At 35.0% G+C, this 27,015-nt stretch overlaps 2 protein-coding genes across 2 annotated transcripts in view; one reads left to right on the top strand and one right to left on the bottom strand.

Annotated features, from left to right (window-relative positions):
• Positions 1-27,015, bottom strand: part of LOC121371715 (thymidylate kinase-like) — a 198,511-nt gene that overhangs the window by 87,824 nt on the left and 83,672 nt on the right. The gene's annotated exons all lie outside the window — the stretch shown is intronic.
• Positions 15,050-27,015, top strand: part of LOC121371699 (TNF receptor-associated factor 5-like) — a 29,403-nt gene continuing 17,437 nt past the window's right edge. The window contains exons 1-3 of the mRNA XM_041497792.1: positions 15,050-15,204; positions 16,937-17,033; positions 20,881-20,985. Of these exons, the coding sequence (XP_041353726.1) occupies positions 15,194-15,204; positions 16,937-17,033; positions 20,881-20,985 (213 nt within the window). The 5' untranslated portion in view covers positions 15,050-15,193. The remainder of the gene's footprint in view (positions 15,205-16,936; positions 17,034-20,880; positions 20,986-27,015) is intronic.

Genomic DNA, 27,015 nt, shown 5'->3' with positions numbered 1-27,015 from the left:
GTTAAAAGAGATGTTATAATTCAGGGCCATAAAAATGGGAGGTTAAAAATGATTAAATTATCTACGTTTATAACATCATTAAAGTTGACATGGATAAGAAGGTTACTTTTAAACAACACAAAACTGGCATGTCTCTTCTCGTCAGATAAGGTATATCGATCAAAGAACTAATTATATATGGTGATCATTTTATTAATTTAAAAATTAAAAATATGACTAACCCTTTTTGGGAAGATGTTCTAGATAGCTGGCGAAACATCCAATGTAAACAACCAATAGAAAATGAAAACAATATACCTGGTATAAACATTTGGTTTAACAGTAAAATATTAAAAAATAAGAAGCCCATTTTTTATTAAAAATATGCAGAAAAGGGAGTTTGTTTCATTAGTGATTTAGTTAATACTAAATTTATGCGATTTTATTGCAAAATTTAATATAACAACAAACTTTCTAGAGTATGCTTCTTTAATTAATGCAGTGAAATGTTCCATAGGAATATACAGGCATCGAAATAAGCATTGTGTCTGGTAACCCATTTACAGGTTACCACAAAATATAGTCTGGTAACCTATAGGTTTCCACAACTATATGAAAGTTAGAATTGAATTCCTGTTACTACTACGCGGTCGTTCTGAAATTGTAACGATGCGCGCGAACATCGGTACGAGAAACGAAATCCGGAAGTAAATTTATCTAGTGGGCACTGCTTAAACGCGGATTGCCAAAATTGCTTTGCAACTGCACAAGTGCGCACGAACATCGGTGCAATTTTGTACGAGAAAACAAAACGCGGACATAAATTCATTTAGTGGACGCTGCTTAAACGCGGAGTGACTTGCGCGCGAACATCGATGCAATTCCTGACGAGATAATGAAACGCAGAAGTCCTGAATGCATTGCCTGGTTTACGTTCGGAAACGAATCTGTTGAAATTTTTAACATGTGGTAACCTCCCGGTAACCTGAACGACCGTTCTCGACTTATTTCGATGCCTGATATATGGAAAACATAATGATGAAATAAACGAGTCAATTACAAACGAAAAACCAGTTTACCCCCACAAGCTAAAACAACTTCTTAAAGACAAAATAGGATGTAGAGAAATATATAAATTGTTATGCTACACAAAAGCCATTCCAAAGTCTCAATTAAAATATAAAAATAAGGGTTTTTAAATTATTATTCACCAGCAGAATGGAATATATTTTACAATATACCATTTAAATGTATTAGAGATACAACTTTACTTTGGTTTCAATATAAAATTCTACACAGATTTCTTGCTACTAACACATTTCTATATACAATACATTATATTAATTCAAATAAATATACTTTTTGTAATCGTATGCCAGAGACAATTGAACATCTTAGATTCTATTTTATGATTGTTGTTATGTTGAGGAATTTTGGAAAGATATTACAAACTGGATATTCAATACTATAGAACTTATTAGAAGAGTGCATAATTATAGATAAACATATTACCATTTTGGGTCTGCTTGAAAAAACAAATACATATGCAATAAATTGGTTAATTATTAACATAAAAATATTATATTTATTCCATGAAAATACAAAAACAAAAATTAAACTTCTCTGTCTTAAAAACTATAATTAAAGAAAAGTTGGAAACTGAAAAATGTATCTTTTTCATGGTAAAATGGTAATTATGAAGGTTTCAAGACAAAATGGGAGCAGTGGTATAATACATTCCAAACATAAAAGTTGATTAAATCTTATTAAATATTGAGATATATTTATTTCTAAAATACCTTCTTCACACTTTATATTCCTTCACAAACATTTTCAGATTACTTTCTTGTATCAATACTAATTCCGTACATAACATCTTTTCCTTTTTCCTTTTTTTTTCCTTCTTGGCCCCAGATAATAATAATTTAAAAAAATTAATAAAAAACAAAATAAAAAACAAACAAAACATCAACAACAACAACATACATAAAGTGTGTGAATTATATCTATTAGTATGTATATATTTTGCCATTTATATGTATGTATATAAAACTGTGTATACCATATAGAATTTAAAAAATATTGTGAGACGGTGAGCTCAGAGCACCTCAACCCTGACACTGCCATTTTATATTCTGGGGACAATTAAAAAAAATTAAAAATAATAAAGTAATATATATATATTATAAACAGAAGACATAACACTGAATACATTTTTGTAATACGTACTGATGGCTGACTTACTCACTAAAGAAGGAATCTTGTAAATATTTTCTGTATAGTGGGCAATATAAGCTTGTCCCTTGAGTTTTATGTCATTGGTGTTACTGTATATACTTAAGAGAAAACAAAAGAAACTAAATGCTCTCTGGATGAAACATTCCACCGGTAGATATTGGCCATCAAACTTATTTGTCAAAAACATCAGACATACATGTATGAACAGTTGTGAATAGTTTTCTTTAAATGTTAAGAATGTGTTGTCAAAATATAAATGTATGTTTATTCACTGTCATTGGTGCTACAATCATATTTATGTAATGGTTAATAATTTTAAGAAACGTTTTGGATGTTATTATAGACATCGTATGTCTGTTACAACATGCACTTTTTCAGTTTTCTCAACTGTTTCTTTAGAGTGCATGAATTAATTATACACTTATTTGTCATTGGTGTTACCTGTCATTGGTGATACCAGGTACTGAGTAACACCAATGGCCAGTAGTAATACCAATGACAATGCGTTTTAATAAGATGCCGTTTTTCTCGCTTTGCATATTTTTTAACATGATTTGAAAATTAAAGGGACTTGTGCAGCATCATAGATGCATAATGGCATTTTGGGTAAAATAAATGTTTTGCTGGAATGTAAAGAGTATATCTTCAACGTCCCTAACTGCGTTATGCTTGGTTCGCGCAATTAACATCCAATTTGTTGTTGTCTGCTTGTCGTTCATTTGTGAGGTTTTCCTTCACAGTTAGTGAAGATTTCCATTAACAATAAAGTTCAGACAAGTAAGTATCTAAATACAAAACTTTACAAACTCCTAAAACCATTCAGTTTACTATAGTCCATCCCATCCTTCTACAAAAGTGTTTTTTGTTAATAATTTCAGTTTGGTTTGAGTAAGAAGACAAGTAAAAGTGTTTTTGAAAGAAAAAAAAAGATTACTATTTTTGTGTCCAATTTACAAAACAATCGGCTGAGAAATAAAAGTAAAGTTTGTTTTATTTAATGACGCCACTAGAGCACATTGATTTTTGATCTTATCATCGGCTATTGGACGTCAAACATATGGTCATTCTGACACTGTTTTTTAGGGGAAAACCCGCTGTCACCACATAGGCTACTCTTACGAAAGGCAGCAAGGGATCTTTTATTTGCGCTTCCCTCAGGCAGGATAGCACAAACCATGGCCTTTGTTGAAGCAGTTATGGATCACTGGTCAGTGCAAGTGGTTTACACCTACCCATTGAGCCTTGCAGAGCACTCACCAGTCTACGCCAGGAAAGGCGAGTGATCACTCCCGCTCCCCTCCACACTCGCCTGGAAGGTTTTAGGAGAGTGGCAAACTGATCGCCTCTAACTAAAATATTTAATACATTTTATTTGACACATCATGTGATTGCTCGCCTAGAACAATTTCAGGAGAGTCATCTTCAGCTCGCCTTGATTTTACTCATGGCGAAGACTGCTCACTCAGGGTTTGGAGTCGGTATCTGGATTAAAAATCCCATGCCTCGACTGGGATCCAAACCCAGTACCTACCAGCCTGTAGACCTATGGCCTAACCACGACACCACCGAGGCCGGTCGGCTGAGAAATAAATAACGTAGTAAATTTCATAGTATAAAAAAGGCGTTCCCTGTGGAACCGACTAAGAGTCGTTTTTGTTTATTCCTTAAAATTACTGATATCGGGGCCCACGTACTTGACTCCTAGAAATTGACTTACAATGGAGGAAGATGATTAACATTTGGTGCGTGTCACATGACCTCATACGTGCCAGATCAGCAAGGCCAAATCATTTAATGTTTATGACTTTTAAGCCCTCTGTGCCCATTGGGCTATTTCTCGTTCCAGCCAGTGCACCACGACTGGTATATCAAAGGCTGTGGTATGTACTACCCTGATTGTGGGATGGTGCATATAAAAGATCCCTTGCTGCTAATCGAAAAGAGTAGCCCATGAAGTGGCGACAGCGTGTTTCCTCTCTCAATACCTGTGTGGTCCTTAACCATATGTCTGACACCATATAACCGTAAATACAATGTGTTGAGTGTGTCGTTAAATAAAACATTTCTTTCTTTTTTAAGCCCTCTGTTGGTATAATTCGTTTTCAGTTATTATATATTCGATCTGCAAAAGGTACATGTATGCTACATTTTTGTGTCTGACTGCAGTGAATAGTAGACAAATAATCCATTCATAGCAATTGTAAATAATTGTATAAATTCTGTTAATTAAGAATCAACTCATTAGAAAATTGATATTTTACCATCTACTCACTGGATATCAAGTTTTAGCGATGGGTGTTAGTAAAACGCGGACCGGACCAGAACGCTGGACAAACTGATTTATTCCTTAAAAAAAAAAATTAAACAAAGTGTTCGTCCACTGTGCATAGTTCAGAAATATATTTTTTATCATGCAGTTGTTTTTAAAAATTGAAAATGTCAAACCGCACATGCACGGAAATGTTATTTTTTTCAAATGCTAAACGCAGTTAGAAACTACAAGATCTAACCTTTCCTGTTTAAGAGGTTAACTTTATCATAAAGAAAAGTTAAAATCATACAGAAAATGTAGTCAAATATCGGAAAATTACATTACATGTTTTCATTTCCAATAATTAAAATAGCTTTTTAGTTAAAAGGAAAGAGTTACCTCTTTTGAATAATGACACAGTTCATATGATTTATTTCTTGAATAATTTGTTTGATTTGCTGTATAGTGTACATGTGTGTACTGAAAACATTAGAATGACATCACATATTTATAAGCTTATAAGGCATCCTCGTTTTCTGAAAACATTTAATGTAGAGGTTTGTAGTGCTTGCGTAAAAGCAAAAGTAGGATTACAACAATTTACTTGTTATTGGGAATACAAGTATACAGTAAAATAGATTTTGAGCCTTAATATAAGCACGAAAATAACTACATAAATTAATGAATTAATAAATCTTTAATTTAATATTTAAACAAAATTAAAATTTTGTCTTAATTTAGTATATTTTTAAAACTGTCTGACCTGCCATATCTTATCAATACAGAAACACACAATTATTCAAATAGGCCTTTAATACTTAAAGGTTGAAGACCCCCCCCCCCCCCCCCCCCCCCCCCCCCCCCCCCCCCCCCCCCCCCCCCCCCCCCCCCCCCGCCCCCCCCCCCGAAAAAAACATATTTAAGAAAATATTTATTACACATATTTGCTAACAAATAGTGGTAGTCTCAAGAATAATAGTGTCTCAAGGATATAGTGTTGAATGTCATTGGTGTTACACATTGTTATTGGTGTTACTGTTTTTGTCACTGGTGTTACACAAGAATATTTTAGCTGTCATTTCTTAAAGTCGCACGCCCTAGTTCCATCCAGCGAAAATAAATTATAATTTTGGTTAATCTACAAACTTGTAACACACTTAGATCACGTTTTTATAAAATGGAGTGAAAAAGCAGGTTTTATATCGATAAATACCATGGATATACTATGTCCCAATTGCTTGAAATAATTTTGAAAGTTAGTATTCTGATGTCACTGGTAGATGTCGCTCGAAGCACAAAAATGCCTACGTCACGACAAATTTCACAGAGTGTGCACAGACTTGGGGTGCGTTCCTTTCACCTTTCCTGGACATGTTCCAACTGTTCTGTCCTGGACAGCGAAAGGAATGAGTTTGGAACAGGAAGTTACTTTACGAACATGGGTGCTTCTGTTTAGGAAGTGGCTGCTGCAGCAATCATGATACTTGAATCGGAATAAGACGCCACTGACCATGTTGACTATACTACAGTGTTTGAAATAATACATTTTATATATTTTGTATAAACTGCAATTAGCCTACATTTGCTATTCGGAACCGGGTACTAGTGCCTAACCTATTGTTATTAGCAATTAGATGCACCGTTTATTATTGATAGTGGTGGTGGGTGGTAGTGGTGGTGGTGGTAGTAGTAGTAGTAGTAGTAGTAATAGTAGTAGTCGTCGTCGTCAGGGGTGGAGAGGTGCTTCCCCTCCCCAGGACGAAAATGTAAGATTTCTTTTCCTACTCTGTTTAAATAAAGGTAACAATATGGCTTGTGTCCCCCACCCTCACCCACCAAGGTTGTATCCCCTCTCCAGATATCGTAAGACTTAGCAAAATTATTGGTTTTAAGGGTTTGTAACGTTTTGTATTGAGATACTTACTTGTCTGAACTTTATTGTTAATAAAAATGTTCACGAACTGTGAAGAAAAACCTCACAAATGAATAACAAGCAAACAACAACAAATCTGATGTTGATTGCGCGAACCATGCACGAGAAAACAAATCGAACCTAAATGATAACGGTCACGTGGTATACCAACGTCACGTTGAAACGGGAATATCCCCTCTGAAAATAGATTAGACCTTGTCTGCTCAACTTTTTTTTCTCAGAGGCGCGTCCGTTTGTAAGAAATATGAAAAATGCATTTTGTGGTATTACAAACACCAGGATTACCAAAAAACACTTGAGGTGAATGGAAATGTATATTCTAAATAATAAATGGTAAGTAAAGTGCAATTTTATTTGTGAAAAAATGGGTTTAATAGCGAAAAACAACGGCGTAATGGTTAACAACTAGGGCGTGTCCCTTTAAGAAACTTTATTTTTGAAATTTAAATTGTTTATTTAGGAAAGCATACCTTCTACCTTTATGACTTTCATGAAATTTATTTTGAAGGACTCCATATTTTTAAATAATTAAAACTGCTACAGTGTATAATTTAAGTCACATATAGAATATCCGTGTGGAAATGCACAATTACACCCTTGGATAGTTTTTAATTCTAAAGTTATTCCATACATGTTATTAGGGACACCCAAATAACACATCTATGTGCTCTTGATCACTATAAACCAATTGGATCACACTGCTGAACTACCCCACTTGTCCGATAACGCCAATGACATAATGAGCCTGTTCATAGAGTAACGTGTCTGCACGTGCAGGCCGATTACAGTTCTGCGTGGCAAGATATAATTTTATGTTTCTTTGTTCAACTAATTCCCAAAAGTAAACAATAAAAATTAATATCTTTTGTTTTATCTTGAATTTGTATTTTGAAAAGTGACGCTTTTTGTAGAATGACCCATACATAAAAATTTTTATAAGAGGTTAAGTACATGTAATATTAATATTATTCCGCTGGAAATAGTTCGACCCGTACCCCTCTATATCAAAGGCTCTAAACACTAACCCTATCCCTATCCCTAAAACTTCCCTAACCATTAAAATGGGGGTACGGGTCGAAGTCTTACCTTTAGGGATAGGATTAGGGTTAGTTTTAGAGCCTTTGATCTAGAGGGGTATGGGTCGAAGTTTGGTTTGTTTAACAACACCACTGGAGCACATCAATTAATTAATCATTGGCTATTAATTGGATGTCAAAAAGGGTACTGCATGGTCGAACTCTTTCCACCATTCTGTTGCTGTGGCTATATATACGGTCGCCATGTATATAGCCTCGACCAAACCATGAACCTTGCTTACAATATTCATTGGTCATGACTGGTTATGCAAAACCAGATGTATTACTTGAATTTGTTTTTGCATACACAGTATCCCATAAATAGTGATTTTAAATTTTGAGGGTTTTTTGTTTGTATTTAATAAAGAAAGGACACAATCTATTGAATTGCTTGAACACCCCTAAAATAAACTTGTCCAATACATATATATTAAATTTATTTTGTTGTGTTTCACAAGGGGTGTCCACTCTAACATCTTGCAATTTGGTACCCACATTTGTAACATATGTACATGTATTTGTGGCTTTTGCATCTTTGAAGGGAATGTATGGGATGTAAACTGACACACTTGAGCATTCTCAAATATTCAAGTTGGCAGCCAAAACATAGAACTGACAATACCTTGGATTCTATTTCACTAGCAGGGAATATTTAGTTTTTCAAAATTTCATTAGCAATATTTAAAAAAAATTATTAGCAATATTTCTAGTCAATTGAAAATTGATTAGCAACTACTGTTTATGTCCTAAAATTGTGTAGCGATCTCTGAAACTTGAGTAGCGAATCGCAACGCGATACTCAACAAAATGTTTGCTGCCAAGAATAAATATTAAACAATTTATTACTGTGTTTTAGGAACCACTGAATTCCCTTTTTAAATTACCCATGTTAATCACGAGATTGTGTCATTATTTAAATCCAAGATGGACACCAATATGGCTCCCACAATGTGAAAATAGTTTTTTTGCATCCTACATCACCTAGTGCTGCTGTTAAACAAAACAAACCTCTGCTACATCATCTTAAAGTGCCTCTGGAATGAAACACGCATTTTGCTATCTTTTGGTACCTATATATATCATGTTTACAATGTATATGCATCCTACTTAATTTTAAAAAGATCTGAAAAGCTGTCTTTTATATACAGTCAAACCCGCTTATTTGCATACCCTCGGTGCTGCTCGATTTTGTGCAATTAACCGGGTTAGTCGATTAACCGATAGAGTACCGACTTTCACTTTGTAACAGCCATCCAACTACAAAGTGGCATGGGAGACAGTCTAGCATAATGCGGTACTTCATACCAGAACTATTACAGTTAACACATGTCACATGCAGTTGGATATATATAAATGTAAAAAAATATATCTATCGATATATATATATATAATTAGCATGACGTTTTTGTTTTAATCTTCCAGACCAGAAATCATTTTTAAAAAAACCAACAACGTCCGTCACTAGGCGTCGTTTTCTAAAAACACAAACTGGCGTCGTTTTCTAAAAACACAAACTTTGTGCATTAAAAAAAAAAAAACACTGACCATCCACTAGTGTAAACAAAGTGTATTAGCCATGTAGTTAATGAGATAAACTTGAAACAACAGAACCATCAAAAAGTTCACGTTTCATCGGTGCACGTGTTTACAAAATGACATCAGTTTCCGGAATTACCGGGCTGTTGATTGACCGAAGAGAATTACGTGAACTTGTATGCATTTGCTGGTATGGTGTTCTTTCCATCCCAAAAGATATGGCAAGCTTTGGTATTATTTGTGATCCCCAAATAATGACTTTGCTATTGTTAAGCAATTAAAGTTAAGCTCGGCTAGTGAGTCGTTATCAGTTCCAGCAGTCTGCATTGCATGCATGACCGGTCTAACTGACCTTCATGGTGCGGTCCGACTGATTGGTGTCTAACAATATAGCAGAAACTTAGGGACGATCCATAAATAACGGTCTTTGTTATGTTTGTTTTTTTGACGACCTCCCCCACCAGTCTTTTTTTTTCCCGCTACATTTTCCGGGAAGCAAGTGATAAATCGTTTCTTTTGCGTTTAACAGATATAGCGTACACTGCATCTAATGAATAAGTGAACAACAACCCTTTCTCGGTCACATTTATTAAAAACATAACCGCCTAGGACGATTGATCTGTAATCTTTTAATTATTAACAAGGCTTCTCAACATAACGTAATAATTGATACAGAACAATGATTTCCCTGAACACGTCAATCGAATAGGGCCTCAATAGTTGAGTGCGCATGCGTACAAGCGCACAGGTGGTACTTCTAAAAATAATAGTCGGAGAGTTACCGGTTATTGAGATTGCATCTGATTAACAGCAATATATTGCAAACAAAACATTAGGTCTTAGGTTTATTCAACTTAATTATGTCATTCTTAAATCTTGTAGTCGGGTATTGTGATTCACCAGTAGTAACGTGCACACCATCTCATTTGCATGTCACACGTAGACTAAACAGTGATTACAGTCGGCTTACCACACAGTGAGCTCAAACAAAACAGATTAATCGGTGATTTATTTGAGGTTTTTTTTTGCCAAAGTTTGATAGACATTCTCAGTCATTTGTGACATTAATTTAGCACACACAAAAAAAATATATCGTTATTTATATGTGCAAATAACCGATATATAGCCTGTAGTCTGTGCAATTAACCGGATGTTTTGTAGTGTTATAAGGGCAAATGGTTCCGTGTTGGGTGAAAATAGTCGATTAACCGAAATATATAAACCGATGTGCAAATAAGTGGAGATGACTGTATTTGTAATAATCGATCGCATTATAAGAACACTCGAAGCTACATGCCGAGTTACATAATAACGCGTGACGTCACAACAGGGCTTGTCTAGCCGCAGTTATCAAAGAGAACGATACATATAGAATACTAAACGAGCTTGCCTGTTATACCATTTTTATGAAATGAGTGAACAGTTTTGGTATCTGGCGAGCGAAAGCGAGTCAGATACCAACACTGTTCATAAAAATGGTATGACAGGCAAGTTTGTTTAGTATTTTATTTATTACAAACCAACTAGGAACAAACTGCAATGCAGAAGTAAGCAGATGTTGAGACCTACTACACATTATTTGTCTACGAACTGGGTCAGCAAGTGATCTACGTCACGCCGATATTACACTAGTTAGATATTGAGTGATTTTGTTATGACATGAGCAATATCTTACACTGGTGTGTAATAAAGATGCTTTCGAGACATTTTGGATCCGGTGTAGGTTTGGCCCTAAGCTGACATGTGGGACCAGAATACGAAAAATCAGCACACGAAACTATTCAATTTAATTTTTTGTAATATCGATATGTGAATACTGTTTGACATATTCTACGATAATAAATAATTTGTGTCGTAAATTCCATAGCATGAAAGAAGGCGTTTTCTGTGGGACAGACTATAGAACATCCATGAAATACTGGACATTGTTTACATCACGAGGCTATCTTGGTAAAAACAAATTGACAATTGTAGCCCACAGGAAAGGACCGTATAGGGTAGAATCTGCAGTGATCATCTTTTGACTTGTAGCCCACAGGAAAGGACCGTATAGGGTAGAATCTGCAGCGATCATCTTTTGACCAAAGACTGTGATAATCACTACTAATTGACGTTATGGTGGGGGTTTTTAAAAGCAATTAAAAATGCTTGAAAATAAAGAAAATATATGTATATTTCGGATTATACTCAATAAAATATATAACGTGTTCGTGTGTAAATATAAAAAAAATATATGTAGTCAGGACGGCTCTGTACAGAACATTCCTATACAGGGCGGTCTAGTATTCTCTACTTAGATTCTCTACTTAACTTTTAATGTTATTATTACTCCGTATGTTTCAAATTTAATTATAAGTATTGTCTGTTATTTCTTTTACGTTCATCTAGGTATGAACAAAAAAATCATCCACACACTTATGTGAGAACGGCTTCGCCGATTCACACAGTTTACGGATGATTTATTTTGTTCATATACCCCGATGAATGTAAAAGAAATAACAGACACTCCTTAAATAATAATAATAATAATAATAATAATGATATATAAATATATATAGAGTGATGACGGCTCTGTACAAGACGTTCCTACACAGGTCCGTCTAGTATTTTATATACTTAGATATGGTGGAAAACACATTAACAGTAAAGAAAATAAATATATTTTGTATAATACTCAATGCGTTCGTGTTGACACTGTATAAAAACATGTGTATGGGTAAACAGAACGGCACCTACCTTCACACACACACACACACACACACACACACACACACACCCCTTTCAAATCCCCCTTTTTTAAATTCCCACTTTATGGATATACATGTAACAGCATAAAATCTCTTTCTTTTTTTTTACTTTTCCTAATTAGATAGACACTAAGAAAATGCAACAAAACACATTCTGATATATATATATATATATATATATACACACACACACACACACATATATATATATATACACACACACATATATATATGTGTATGTATGTATATATATATATAGTGTGTGTATGTATATATATATATATATATATATATACTCTCTCTCTCTCACTCACTCACTCAAATATATATATCGATCGATGCCATAACCTGTCGATGCCATAACCTATGGAATCTGTCAAATGTTTTGTTTATACTTTTTACGAGATAGTCTTTTAATCTGGCGTTATGAAAACCCTCGGATACAAGTCGCAGAAACTTTGTCCAAGTTGTTGCACTGCTTTTTAATTTGAACCATTCCACTGTAAATTTCAGCGGACCATTTTGCTCGGCCATTATAGCATCTAATTCGAAATATGTACATGTTAGTTGCCACAGTTCAACATCTCCTGTGAAGCTACTCAAGTCGCCCATAAAAACCTGTCTGTTATGCCCCCCAATTTGTTATTAGCCATGATAGAGACTATTTCGTCAAGGGACGTTACTCTTTGCACGCATGCGCAATAGGAATGTGAAAGTAGTCTATTGGCAATTGTGGCAACTGACAGGCCAAATACTGTATATATGTAGGCCTATGTATATATATATATATATATATATATATATATATATATATACATATACACACGCACACACACACACAGTGAAACCTCGATAATCCGGACAGTATGGTTTTTCCTAAAAGTGTCAGGTTTAACAAACTTCCGTAGTACTGAATCATACCTGAAGATTTATTTTCCTTGAATGGCAAACTAGTAAAAGAAATAAGCAACAAATTTACAGATTTGTATAAACCTTTTTTTTATAAAAAAATAATTGTAAATGAATATTTAAGAAAAAAACTATTCAATTTTAAAAGTCATTTCTTAACTAGATTTTTAATTTTAAAATGTATTTGTTCGAACATTTTTCTTTCAATTTCAAGGATGTACTTTTGTTGCATTTTCATTTCTTGGGATTAGTTCAAAAATAATATACAGTTGCGTTTTACCAATGACAATTGGTCTCAATTTTAGTAATTACATTTTAGAAAGGCAATAAATGTTAACAAAACGGTATGCTAGATTAATGAACCATGTCATTCCCACGTTGAAGGAAAATTATCGATCAGTGGAGAAACAACTAAACATAGTCAGTCGCAGGTGTGAGACCTCGAGTAGTGACGAGTTCTCTAGGATAACCCCTTTTTGTGTGTCATAGGCTAAAAATAGCTCTGCTGGCATCGGACAAGTGTTTTTCATCGAGGCGTTTCCGAGAAAAAAATTACTATAAAAAAATGGGTTGCTTTTTTAAAAATAACTCTTTTATGTATTAATGTAAACACTATTTCCGTCCATACATCTAATTAAAATGTGTCTTTACAGAGGCACTTTAAACGTAAAGCAAAGATAATGTTGTGAAAGTCTGAGTTTTAGGGGTTAAGGAATTAATTTTAAGCAACTTCTTGCTAATTGGAATTGGAAGCTATGAAAGTTAATAAATTTATAAATTATCTGTGTCTGTCTGTCTTGGGGAGAACACCCTTGGGGCACCATAATTTGTTCGACCCATTGGCTAGTTCGGACCAAGCATTCGGCTACCTTCGGGAGTATCCATGACCCTATATAATTTGAGATTATTGTTTAAAGCTGCAGTCCCTGGAATATTTTTTATTATTTAAGCAGTTAGAATAAATAATCCAGTTCTGTTTGGTACATAAAAGGTCCACCACATTGCTATAGTTTCGCAATGCTAGCTTATCTGCATTATCTAGGTCAACTACAAACGCAATGGCCAGCTTTGTTTTTCTTCATTTAGCGGGACGCCAGTAGAACTGGAACTTTATGTGATTTGCGCAGGCGCTGAGCTTCTCATGTGATTTTGAACAAATTTAACTGTCTTGATTGAGGGGTCGTCTCATATCTCCGAAACATTTATATACCCATAGAGGTATGGTACAACACCTTTTCAGTGGTCAGTGGGGGATTTGCCGTGAAATTTTGACTGTGGCCAGTAGTTGGCATACACGTTACATGTAAGGGGAAGAGGTGTTTTGTTCGATTTACATAACATTTATCAAGACTATGCTATTTCTATTTATTACTGAGACCTAAAAAGTTGTTTTATGGAAATGCGCGGTCGGTCTAGGATCGATCCCCAACGGCTAGGTGGCTCGTTCCAGCCAGTGCGCCATGACTGGTATATAAAAGGCCATGGTATCTGATATCCTGTCTGTGGGATGGTACATATAAACGATCCCTTGCAATTTTTTTTTTTTTAAATGTAGTGGGTTTCCAAGGCGCATGTGCAGGGATTTCAGCGGGTTTGGGGTCATAGACTGTGTTGAGCGAAGTTTATATATGGGGTCATGCTCCCCCAGAATTTTTTTTTTTTTTTTTAGCTTGGTCAGGTAAAGGTTTTGACCCCCAATACCCATCCCCTGCACATGCACCCGTTTCCTCTTAAACCAATATGCTCTAACATTGATGTTGTTATACAAAACAAACTAACTTTACCCTTTTCTCCTTTGGCTATCCATGCCACACACCTGTCATTCCCCATCAGCTTTTAGCTGTGGGCTTAGTGTGACCACTTTGGAGAGTGTTCAGTAGTTATTTCTGGCATTGTTAAGAGGCAGGGGCAGGATATAGCCCAGTGGTGAAGCACTCGCTTTAAGTGTGGTCAGATTTCATACTTTCATCAACTCGTGCTGATAAATTATGATATTACAAGATATTCGGGGGAGTATCCTCTATATATGGTCACAAATCACATTTGGAACACCATGCATGGTACATGTATTTGCTGACCTGTCTGTGGAAAAGTCCATAGATATATATATAAAATCCCTTGCTATTAGTTAGGAGTGTGTAGTTTTCTCTCTTACTAGACATGTTTTAAATAAATATATGTTAGATAAATAAATGCAATTTAAAATGTGATGATGTGTCATTAAACCAATATTCCTTTCTTTCCATTTTGACTAGATGTGTTACTTTTAACCAGTTGAACTCAATACCAAAGACCCATCTTAAAACCTAAACTCAATTCAATGCCACAGAGCCAAATTTGACTATTAAATCTCTTCTTCTTTTTTGTTTCCAGGAATAGCCCTACTGAAGTAAATGTGATTACGAATTCTCTCGATTTTTCATCAGGGAGTACTTTCACTGAGCTTGGACAGGAAGATCCGAATTTCGTTCACTTAGATGACAGATATAAATGTTGTTATTGCAAACACGTTCTTCGCAATGCAATGCAAACAAGGTGATTGTACACTGAATCATCTACTCTTTATATATATAATTTTTTAATACATTTTCTTGGCTAAAACACTGGATGCACCTTAATTTGTTTGACTGGCCTGCATATCTTCAACTGTGCATGATTCCCACAAGCATGTTTTCATTTTTGCAAACTTGCTGCATGCAAATATTCAACTGTGCAAGCATGTCTACACTTGTCGAAGCTTGCGCATGGTTCCACACAAAAAAGGCTTAGTTTGTTTAGTTGAATTTGAACAGAAAAAGCTACGTCCAAATCATTTTCATGGTTATTTTTTTAAAATTCAGAACTTCTCACATGATTTATTAAATTCAATGGGAATAGTGGTTAAACAATCAAACATACATGTAACAGATTTAGATAGTATTTACAATGATAATTAAAACAAAATTAAGATTAATACATACACATGCTAATCTAATATGGTTAAAACAGGTACATTTTGTAATTATTGGATTTTCAATTGGCCCCCAAAATAACAACATAGGCATGGCCATGAGAGGATGACTTGGGCCATGTTTGGTTGAAATTTGCCTGGTGGAATTTGAGAAGACGTTGAAAATGTCTGAGCCAATCGGAGGCCAGGGTGACCATCTTGGATTTTGAATCAGCCCCAAAAATAGCAATACTTTGTCAGGTCCATGAGAGGATCGTTTGAACCAAGTTTGGTTGAAACCTGGATGGAGGACCTTGAAAAGAAGTTTTAAAATGTCTCTGTCGATTGAAAGCCAGGCTAGCCATGTTGGATTTTGAATCGGCCTGAAAAATAACTATTTGGTCAGGGCCATGAGAGGATAATTTGGAATAGATTTGGTTGAAATCTGCTTGTACGTGGACCTTGAAAAGTCAAAAACAACTCGGTCAATCAAAGGCCACAGCAGCCATCTTGGATTTTGAAACTGCCCCAAAAATAACAACTTCTTGGTAAGTGCCATGAGAGGATCACTTGGACCGAGTTTGAAACCTGCCTGGTGGAACTTAAGAACTAAAAAGGTCTCAGTTAATCAGAGGCCAGGGTGGCCATCTTGGACCGTTTATGTAATTACAACTTGGTGATTGATGAAATCATGAAATTAGGGTCAGTGGCTTTAATTAAGTTTTGGGTCAACTCTGACCTTAAAATGACTTTTACAGACATCCTTTGATAGCTATCTTTATATAAGTTAATATTCTTAAAACACAGAACTTCTAAACTTTACATTTTGTAAAGTTTGGGGTTTTTTAGTTGGTTTTTTTCACATAAAAAGTATTCTTTAAAACCTTAATTTATCAACTGAAGTTAGTTTCAAGCAAACTATATTATTTAAAACATTAAGTTGTGTGTCGCCTTGTGCGGTGTCGAGACTGATGCAGACACATTTATGAGATTGCTAGTATGGTTTTGTATCCACTTTTGTGTTTTAGATCACATTTCCACATGTACCCCTACATGTACATGATCTGGTTGGAAAAAAACATTCACAGCCATACTCCGTACAAATGGACACAGTGTTATGTTATTCCATTGTGTGTGATTTTAGCCGTATCTGTGTTTGCATATGCACAAGAGGACACTTAACTTTAGTCTCATTATTGTATTACATTCTTCTCAAACTAATCTGTTAGTCATTTCGAAAAAAAAAAAGCATATACTTTCAGTATGCAAAACAATATGCTTAAACTTCAGTTGGATTTTAGAATGAAAGTAAACTTATATCAGTGCTGTATATTTTAGATGTGGACATCATCTGTGTGAGAAGTGTGTGGGGGAAATCTTTACTGTTGACTGTCCAGCTGCTGAAGAAAACTGTGAACGCCTGAAACGAAATGATGTAAGAATTAACTATACAATGTATACATTTGTCCCTGGTCGCCTATATAAGTAGCTATTATTGCACTGTAAAACATATTTTTAGCCTCAACTGAAGGTATGTGGGTGGTTGTCAGAATGCCCTGATTATACTAACTTTATGACTGTTGTACATTGATAAAAAAAAAAAAAAAAACACCCCCTAAAAAAGATTTTTAAAATTTGTATAATTCAAGTAATATACATGTAGTTCAAAATGTATATAACATATTTTAATTAATCATGCCATTTTCTGCATTTATTGAAGTTCGTTTTTTGTAGCTTACTTTTTTTTATATTAATACAAAATGCCACAAAATATAAAACAAAATGTTACACATGTACATGTATATAGAGAATAACTACGGTAGTTAATGACAGGATATCTGCTTTATCCTGTGACAGTAAGAATGAGAAATTGCACGATGCTCTGCCGAGCGGAATTTCTCATTCGGCTTGAACAGGATAAAGCAGATACCCAACATCATTTACATTAACTAGTTATTTATTATCTTTATCCTGCAGACCATAAAAATTAAGGGAAAAAGCTATTATTTCTGTTATTTCAGTCACATTGACCTGGAAGTCAAATGAGCGATTTTGTAATGTAGCTATGCATGTGATGTCGCATGAGTGACATCAAAAGTCATATCTTGCTAGTAAGAGGATATGACTGCTTTGTCTGTCATCATATTCTGTCAGTGTAAAAGTGATTGCAGAATAAAACCAAATAATAAATTTCTGCTTTTACAGACATCGAAATCAGCAAATTGTCTGGTAACCCATTTATAGGTTATCACAAAATACAAATCTGGTAACCTATAGGTTATGACCAGACCTGTCAATCCCCCAGATTCCGTCGGAGTCTCCCGGTATTTGATCAAATCTCCCGTCACCTGCGCGGGAGACAATTTCTTCTGTTAAATGACATTTTTGTAAGAATAAAAAAAAATCGATCCTGTTTTGCCAAAATTACATAAGGGAAGTAACTCATTCTCATTCGGAAAATGTTGACTACTTTCGGTTTCTGAGAATGTAACAGGCCGAATTGTCCTGACTGTTTAACCTTTGCCGAAGTAAGACTTGTGGGATATTTATATTGTTAAAAAAGCATATGGAGGCTGTGTATTGCCATTCATGATTCAGTGTTGCCATATATATAACTATCCAATTTAGTTCTAATAACGCCACTGAATTGTAAAATGTCTTCCCACTAGATTACATAATGCAACTATGATGAATCGGAAGTGCCAGACTCTGGCCCAGAGTTGACAGCGATACACACGATGCATGTTAAAATCACATGTCACAGCAAGACAACGAAAAGACCAATTAGCTATATAAACAAACTTGTGTCAGTTAATTTTGTATGTTTACGCAGTGAAATGTTGGTAACAACGGTATTGTTCAAGAGATTATTTTTGTACATTTAATAATTGTTGTGTTCGACATAAAGTTACTCACGGAACTGGGTATAATTCCGGTAAATTTCACACGATGTCCGTAATGAGGTTTTACTTATGATTAATGGAAATAAAATATTTATTGCATCATTATAATGATTTTAAGTAAGTACCACGCCACTGTTCCTCATAATAGTAAAAACTGAATATTAATTTATAAGATTTATATAAATTTTTCTTAGGTACTTACAGCTACACTAACCACACATGATGATGTAACCTGTAAGGCTGTAAGTGTAATACCGTAAATGTACTAATTAATTTTTTAATTTCTTGTTCCTGTTCTTAACATTTTTGGATGAAAGAGTTATTTAAAAAAAAAAATGTATTAAATCATAATAATATTTAAACTTTAATTTTTTTTATAATAATATATATTTTTAATTAATTAATTGTTTTAAATGCCAAGATCTAAGGTTAACAAGTATATATGACATGTAGTGTTCATATAACTTACTGTAATATATATATATATTTTAAATCTTGCGATTTTGGGTTAAATTGTGTTAATTTAAAAAATCTCCTGCTTTTTCAACACACACCTCCTGCTTTCTCTTGACTAAAGGTTGACAGTTCTGTATGACACATTTATATTTGCATCATTATTACTTTGAAATCCCTTCACAGACATTACTATTTCATTAATATCACTATTCCTAGTGTACTGATATTGTATGTGTATTAAAAGCCCCAGTCACACAGGCAATGTGACCATGATGCAACCTCGTGGAGACCAAAAAATTTGACAATCGCAGAGGTTTCAGAGGTCTCTGAAAGGTTTCACTGAGGTTGTTACAAGTCGCTACAAAGTTTCAAAGCGGTCGCAAAACCCAATCAGTCGCAGCCAGTCTTTTGAACATGCACAAAAGACTGGCTGCGACCGATTTGTTCCCTCAGAGGTCTCACTGGTCTGCTAGAGGTCTTCAAGCGGTCTTATTTTAATCGCAGATCGATTTCCACTGTGTGGCGATCGGTTTCGTCTAGACAAGGGTGTTGGCTCTTTGCACTCTAGTGGTGACCTATCTGTGATTGATCAGTGATGACCAACCAGGGCTTCATCGGTGATTGGTAGTCGATCAGTTGCAAAGTGGTTTCAAAGCGTGCACTGACCATTCGCTATCGGGTTTGCATCATATCACGATATAAAAAAAAATCTATCTGTGGATTACAGCATCATTTTGTCACAAGTATTCACAGAGATCACATCAAAGATTTTTTTATTATTTCAATTATTTCTGGTCCGTAAAGGCAGGAAAACAAAAGAAACAGCTCCAGAATCTTGCAGAGAAATGATTTATTCTCAAAAGCACCCTTTTTATATGCATTATGTTTTGATTGGTGATCAATCGACACCTAGTCACAGATCGATCTCAACTAGTTGCAAGCATATCGCCTGCGGTGAACAGTTGCCGATTAGGTGCTGATCAATCACCGACAAGTTGCAACACTTATCGCTGATTGATAGGCGATCATATCCTGATTCCAAATGTGGGCAGAATTGGTCGCACCGGTCTCAACCAATCTCAACCAGTCTCAAGCAATCACCATTGAAATCAGTCGCCAAGAGGTTGCATCGTGGTCCCATTGTCTGTGTGACTGGGGCTTAAATAGGTAGTGTACAGGGATCACCCTGTCCATTGCCATGGGTCATGAAAAAGTAGATTCTGCTGCCAAATCTGCTTTAAATTTGTCCCATTCCTGGTGTCCCCTAAATATTTCAACCAATATATTGTAGCAAACAAGCTTCATTCTGTCAAGCCAGTTCTGGGAGAGTGCAGTCCTCCTACAGATGGTGCAGGAAGGATGGGGTGGTTTTGTGTCATGCTGGCCTCGGTGGCGTCATGGTTAAGCCATCGGACATAAGGCTGGTAGGTACAGGGTTCGCAGCCCAGTACCGGCTCCCACCCAGAGCGAGTTTTAACAACTCATTGAGCTGGTGTAAGGCCACTACACCCTCTTCTCTCTCTCATTAACCACTAACAATTAACAACTAACCCACTGTCCTGGACAAACAGCCCAGCTAGCTGAGGTGTGCCAGGACAGCGTGCTTGAACCATAATTGGATATAAGCATGGAAATAAGTTGAAATGAAATGTGTCATGCTCGCATAGGTCATACACATTTTAACACATTCATTTACTTCAAAGAAGGACACTCCTCCTCGGGGTGAGCAGTGCTGATAAAGATCTCTTCTAATAGAAGCAGGTTTTCTCTAAAGACTGAAAGAATTACCAAAATATTTTATTTGACATCCAGTAGCCAGTTATTAATTAATTAAGTTGCTTTGGTGGTGTCGTTAAGCAAAAGAAACTTTAAAAAAAAAATGTATTAAGAGGTTTGACACTAACATTAAATTATATTTTACAGATTTATATGGATAATGGTGTCCGGAGAGAAATCCGGAACCTGTCTGTTCATTGCAAGAATTCCAATGTAGGATGTGAATTTTGTGCACCCTGTAAAGATATTGAGGTATGTTTTACATTTCGTAAATCTTTTAACTCTACATCCATAGTTTAAAAATGTACTGAGGTGTTGTCAAAGAAATATTTCTTTCTTTCCTTTTATTTTAAACGTCCGTGAAAAACACCTGATGCCCCAAGTAAACTTTAGTTAAAATACTTACATGTACATATATTAATTCAGTTTGTTAGCTATCCTTAGCTGTGTATATCAGACCTTTTTATTCAGTAAATAATGAGTTATTTCCCTTTCAAGATCATGATACTTTCTTACAAAATAATTTTATAATCAGTATGCAGGGTTCGAATGGAGAAAACCTTGAAAAGCATGGAATTTTGAAAATCCATTTTCCAGACCTGGAAAAAGTATGGAAAAATACCTGTTTTTTGCGAGTATTTTCGCTGGACAACAATGGCGGCACGTCGCGGTCATTTTCAGGGATCGATAGCTGAATGTGACAGCTAATTTGATAATAAATTTGATCGTTTTACCAATAACGAAAATTACCAAATATTGCAATATGAATCGTAGCTCGGGTTCAAATTTTTTTTTCTTCGATTTTTTGCCTAATTTTAATCACCATTAGTCGATCTAAAAATAATAAAAATTACAAAAAAGACACGAAAATAATACTTACCGATTCATATATGAACTTTATTTCATGTATTTATAAAACATTTAAGTGAATATATGTGAGTAAAAATTATAAACTTGTACCCACTCAAAGTGTTTTTTGTTAAAAATTAATCCAGTAGTCTAAAGGTTAAAACAACACATCTTGATCGGGAATATATGTATAAAACTGGTAGATAACAATTTGATTGAAAAAAAACCCTGAATTAATGCACTAAAAGTATTTTTGTCAGCCTCGATCAACATGTTTTTGTATCACGAGTCAACACGTGTCTGTCAACGCTGTAATGATCAACCTTGTATATCAACTTACACAAGTTTACAGATAAGCTTCAATACATACCTTATTGTAATTTATGAATCAATAAATGAAATGAATGTTTTATTTTATCTGTTAACGTGAACATCCAAGCATACTTTGAATTTCCCTCCGAGTGACACAATGCAAAATGGCTGCACACAGATGTTGATTCTGCACTTACAGCATGGCCTATTTTAGCTATAGTCTTGTTTCAAAGTTATCATTGATTGTCCTATATGTCTAACGAACACTATTTGTGCTCATTTACAGTTAACAACAGACAACTTTTGTTGAATAATGATCAAATTTTTTGAGATTGGCTATTTTTTATATTGTCATTTTGTGTTGTCCAAACTAAGGAGCATGGAACACCAATTATATTTATCTCATTTGCATAATCTAAATGTTTCTGAAACAGACTATAACAGGAAGTGTTTGTTATTTAGAATTTTCAAAAAGTCGGATTCATTATTTGTTTGCTATTTCTGTAAACATCAGCGACAGAAGTGGTTGTTTTAATGTTTGCTGCGCAGACTTATGTGCCGTCATGCAGGCCAGTAAATACAGGGGGATGCCACTAAAAATGCGCTCATTACTTGAGTTTAAAAACATTAAAATTAAAATAACTTTCAGTAGTAACACGTTTATTGTTCCATTGTACTGTGGCAGTGAAACAAATATTTTTAAAGAAAGATTTTAACTTAAAAATATAACACAAATGTTTAGGTGCGCAGACTTAGGTGCCACCAGTGTATTTTTTTTATATCAACTTTAAAATACCTTCATGTATAAAGCCTTTAATTAGTGTGGAAAGTAGACCATACATACCAACATGGCTCTTAAATATACTATTAAAATGATTGACAATCTCTGTGACCTACTCTCTTCTTTTTTTTAATGCACTGTGCTATGATCACCATTTTAATGTTATTGAGTTCATTATTTATAAATGTATCTCTTGGTGTTTTCCTTTTTCAAATTAAAACACTGAGACCAGCATTAAAACAAATAATTATTTATTAACTGACCAACTTATAAAATTGCTTGACATAATTATACCCAACTTCTTCTCTCTTCTTTTGCTTTTTTTTGCTTTTTTAAAATGGAATCCTAAAAACTGTCAACATTATGAGAATAGGGATGATACCTATCAAAAAGCTATCATTTACAGATAAAGAGTAACGTGAGTCTTGAAGAAAAAAAAAATTGTCTTCAAAACAGTCTGGAAACGGTCAGAATTTATTTAGTTTTCAAGGTGTATGAACCCTGAGTATATAAATTTATTATCGATTTATAATATTATATATATTTGTTTGTGGTTTAGTTAACAAATAGACCGGCCTCGGTGGCATCATGGTTAGGCCATTGGTCTACAGGCTGGTAGGTACTGGGTTGATCCCAGTCGAGGCATGGGATTTTTAATCCAGATACCGACTCCAAACCCTGAGTGAGTGCTCCGCAAGGCTCAATGGGTAGGTGTAAACCACTTGCACCGACCAGTGATCCATAACTGGTTCAACAAAGGCCATGGTTTGTGCTATCCTGCCTGTGGGAAGCGCCAATAAAAGATCCCTTGCTGCTAATCGGAGAGAGCAGCCCATGTAGTAGCGACGGCGGGTTTCCTCGCAAAATCTGTGTGGTTCTTAACCATATGTCTGACACCATATAACTGTAGGCCTAAATAAATGTGTTGAGTGTGTCGTTAAATAAAACATTTCTTTTTCTTTTTTTGTGCACACTGGAAAGATATTGAGGTATGTTTTACATTTCGTAAATCTTTTAACTCTACATCCATAGTTTAAAAATGTACTGAGGTGTTGTCAAAGAAATATTTATTTCTTTCCTTTTATTTTAAATGTCCGTGAAAAACACCTGATGCCCCAAGTAAACTTTAGTTAAAATACTTACATGTACATATATTAATTCAGTTCGTTAGCTATCCTTAGCTGTGTATATCGGACCCTTTTTATTCAATAACAGTGATGTGAGATTTCCGAGTTTTCGCGGAATTCTGCGTTTTCATGACCCAAATTCCGCATTTTTATATTTTTTTCTGCAAATAAATAAAAATATAAATTTAACTGTTTTGTCCGACTTTTAAGCTTTTTACCGGTATTTCCGTCTTTTAATCAACACGGAAGTCTGTCGACTTATCTCCCTTCCCGCACCGAACAGTAACGAGGTTTGCCGAGGTTTTCTGTTGTTAGGCGACATTTCATTGGTTCGTTTTCGCCAACCGTGTATAGCGTTAGACAATTGGCCCGCCTTTTGTGAAGCGGCAATGGCAACACAACGCAAAGATATCGTGAAGAAATCAGATAAATTAAAACTTGACGTAAACATAAAAAAATCCCTGGCGATGGGAATGGCTAGAGAAACAGGTGGACGATGTTCAGTTAGAAAGCGTTTTTGAGAAACTGTCGGCAAGTGGAAAAGCCTATTGTAAAATTAGTGTGTACTGTCATTCGACTCATTGTAAATAGTGCATACTAATTACTAAATGCACTGTACATAAGTTGTGACATTACTGTTTTATCTACAAGAAATGAAAGATTTGAAATGGATGCAAGACACCATGGTAAGTAGGTATTGAAAAAAGTTCACTTTTTGTAGGCAAATATGAATAATAAAGTCTTAACAGTGATTTAACACACTTCATAAATTTGTTCTCAAGTACCATTACATGACCATTTTTGTGATCTAAATAGGAAAAATAGCTCCTCCTTCAGGGGGGCGTTGTCCCCTGATTTCCCCCCCCCCCCCCGGGGCGTTGCCCCTGGACACTAGTCGGGGCCTTTCGGCCCCAGACACCACCGAGCAATTTTCAGAGTTTTTGACATTTGGTCACTCACATCCCTGCAATAAATAATGAGTTATTTTCCTTTCAAGATCATGATACTTTCATACAAAATAATTTTATAATCAGTATGCAGGGTTCGTACAGAGAAAACCTTGAAAAGTATGGAATTGTGAAAATCCATTTTCCAGACCTGGAAAAAGTATGGAAAAATACCTTTTTTTACGAGTTTGTTTAGAAAAAGTATGGAAATTCGTCTTTAGGACTCATGTAGAAAATTTTGATTGAGTGAAACCTGCAGAATCTGACGACGTTTTCAGATCTCGTCACTAACGTACATTTGGGAAATTGAGACTAACAATTGCCGACATTTACCGAAGATTTGAAGTACGCGCTTGCACAATGTATTTGACAAAAAGATTGTCCATTTTGTCAAATTTTCCAAAAATATGGGGAGATGTATTTACTGATTATTGAGTAACATGAGTCTTGAAAAATATTTTTTTGTTTTCAAAAAAGTCTGGAAAAGATCTGGATATTTTTTTGTTTCCAATTAAGGTGTATGAATCAGAAAATGTTGGCGAGCATAAAATATTCGCGAATTTAGCGAAGCCATAAAAAACGCTAACATTTCCATGACGCTAAATATAAACTAAAGTCAGATTAAAACAAAAATCAAACAAGTCTTAAAACGTATACATATTTACTAACGATTTGAATTAATCAGATGTGAACAATTAAATTGGATTTCAGAACCATGCATGGCAAATAAAAAGTCACATATCCTATGTACACTACCGTTTGTGGCACAATAATTAAAACTATTATCACTTCCGGTGCAATGTCGCAGCAAAGCAAAACGAAATGTCAGTATTTTTAATACAGTCTTATAGTTTCAATGTTTGTAACTTTTAGCAATAAAGAAACATAATTGTGGTTAAAAATAAATTAGTTCTGTCATAGAAAACAAATCCATGAAAACGAATTGTTACGGGCTTGGTAACAACGGTATAACGGTCATTAATGTTAAAACATTGTTTTCTTTATTTGACAAAGTGAGAACTACCAGAGCAAAGAATACTAGTACTTCTCAGTGGAAAAAACAGCTTACAACCCCTGTACGCACAATAGACTACTCCGAATACACGTTTTTATTGGACTGATTATGTGTGGTTGTTTTGTCAGCGATTAACTAGTCGAACAACAGGCTATAGATTATGCAATAAATAAAGCAAAAAATACTAATTAGTTTAGATGTATAACACTGTAATGTTTTATTAAAATTAAGTTGGAGATAAGCAGCATCACTTGGATGTTTGAGGCTAAATTTCAAACCGGAAATAGTGCGCATTGCATAACATCAAAAAGTGTCGAGTGTTCTTGTGACCAGTCAGTCGTGAAAAAACAAAAACTGGCTTACGTTTTTTTTTAATGTTTGATATGCCGACCTCGCTAAAGTTTTATGTCGCTAATATGTCACTGATATGGATTTCGCTAAATTTTAAGGTCGCTGATATTTTCTGATTTACAGTATATAAATTTATTATCGATTTATAATATTATATATATTTGTTTGTGGTTTAGTTAACAAATAGACCGGCTTCAGTGGCGTCGTGGTTGGGCCATCGGTCTACAGGCTGGTAGGTACTGGGTTCGGATCCCAGTCGAGGCATGGGATTTTTAATCCAGATACCCAGATACCGACTCCAAACTCTGAGTGAGGGCTCCGCAAGGCTCAATGGGTAGGTATAAACCACTTGCACCGACCAGTGATCCATAACTGGTTCAACAAAGGCCATGGTTTGTGCTATCCTGCCTGTGGGAAGCGCAAATAAAAGATCCCTTGCTGCTAATCGGAAAGAGCAGCCCATGTAGTGGGGACAGCGGGTTTCCTCTCAAAATCTGTGTGGTCCTTAACCATATGTCTGACGCCATATAACTGTAAATAAAATGTGTTGAGTGCGTCGTTAAATAAAACATTTCTTTCAGTTAACAAATGGCTCTCTAGTAAGGATTCCTTAATTTGTTAACAAAAGTTACTACCATATATTTTTGAATATCCAACTTTAAAATGCTTTCATGTATAAAGCCTTTAATTAGTGTGGAATGTATAGACCATACATACCAACATGGCTCTTAAATGTACTATTAAAATGATTGACAGTCTCTGTGACCTACTCTCTTCTTTTTTTTTTTAATGCACTGTGCTATGATCACCATTTTAATGTTATTGAGTTCATTATTTATAAATGTATCTCTTGGTGTTTTCCTTTTTCAAATTAAAACACTGAGACCAGCATTAAAACAA

The sequence above is a fragment of the Gigantopelta aegis genome, chromosome 1 (genome assembly GCF_016097555.1).
Source record: "Gigantopelta aegis isolate Gae_Host chromosome 1, Gae_host_genome, whole genome shotgun sequence".
NCBI classification, from domain to species: Eukaryota; Metazoa; Mollusca; class Gastropoda; order Neomphalida; family Peltospiridae; genus Gigantopelta; species Gigantopelta aegis.
This window is presented reverse-complemented; position numbering and strand designations above follow the sequence as displayed.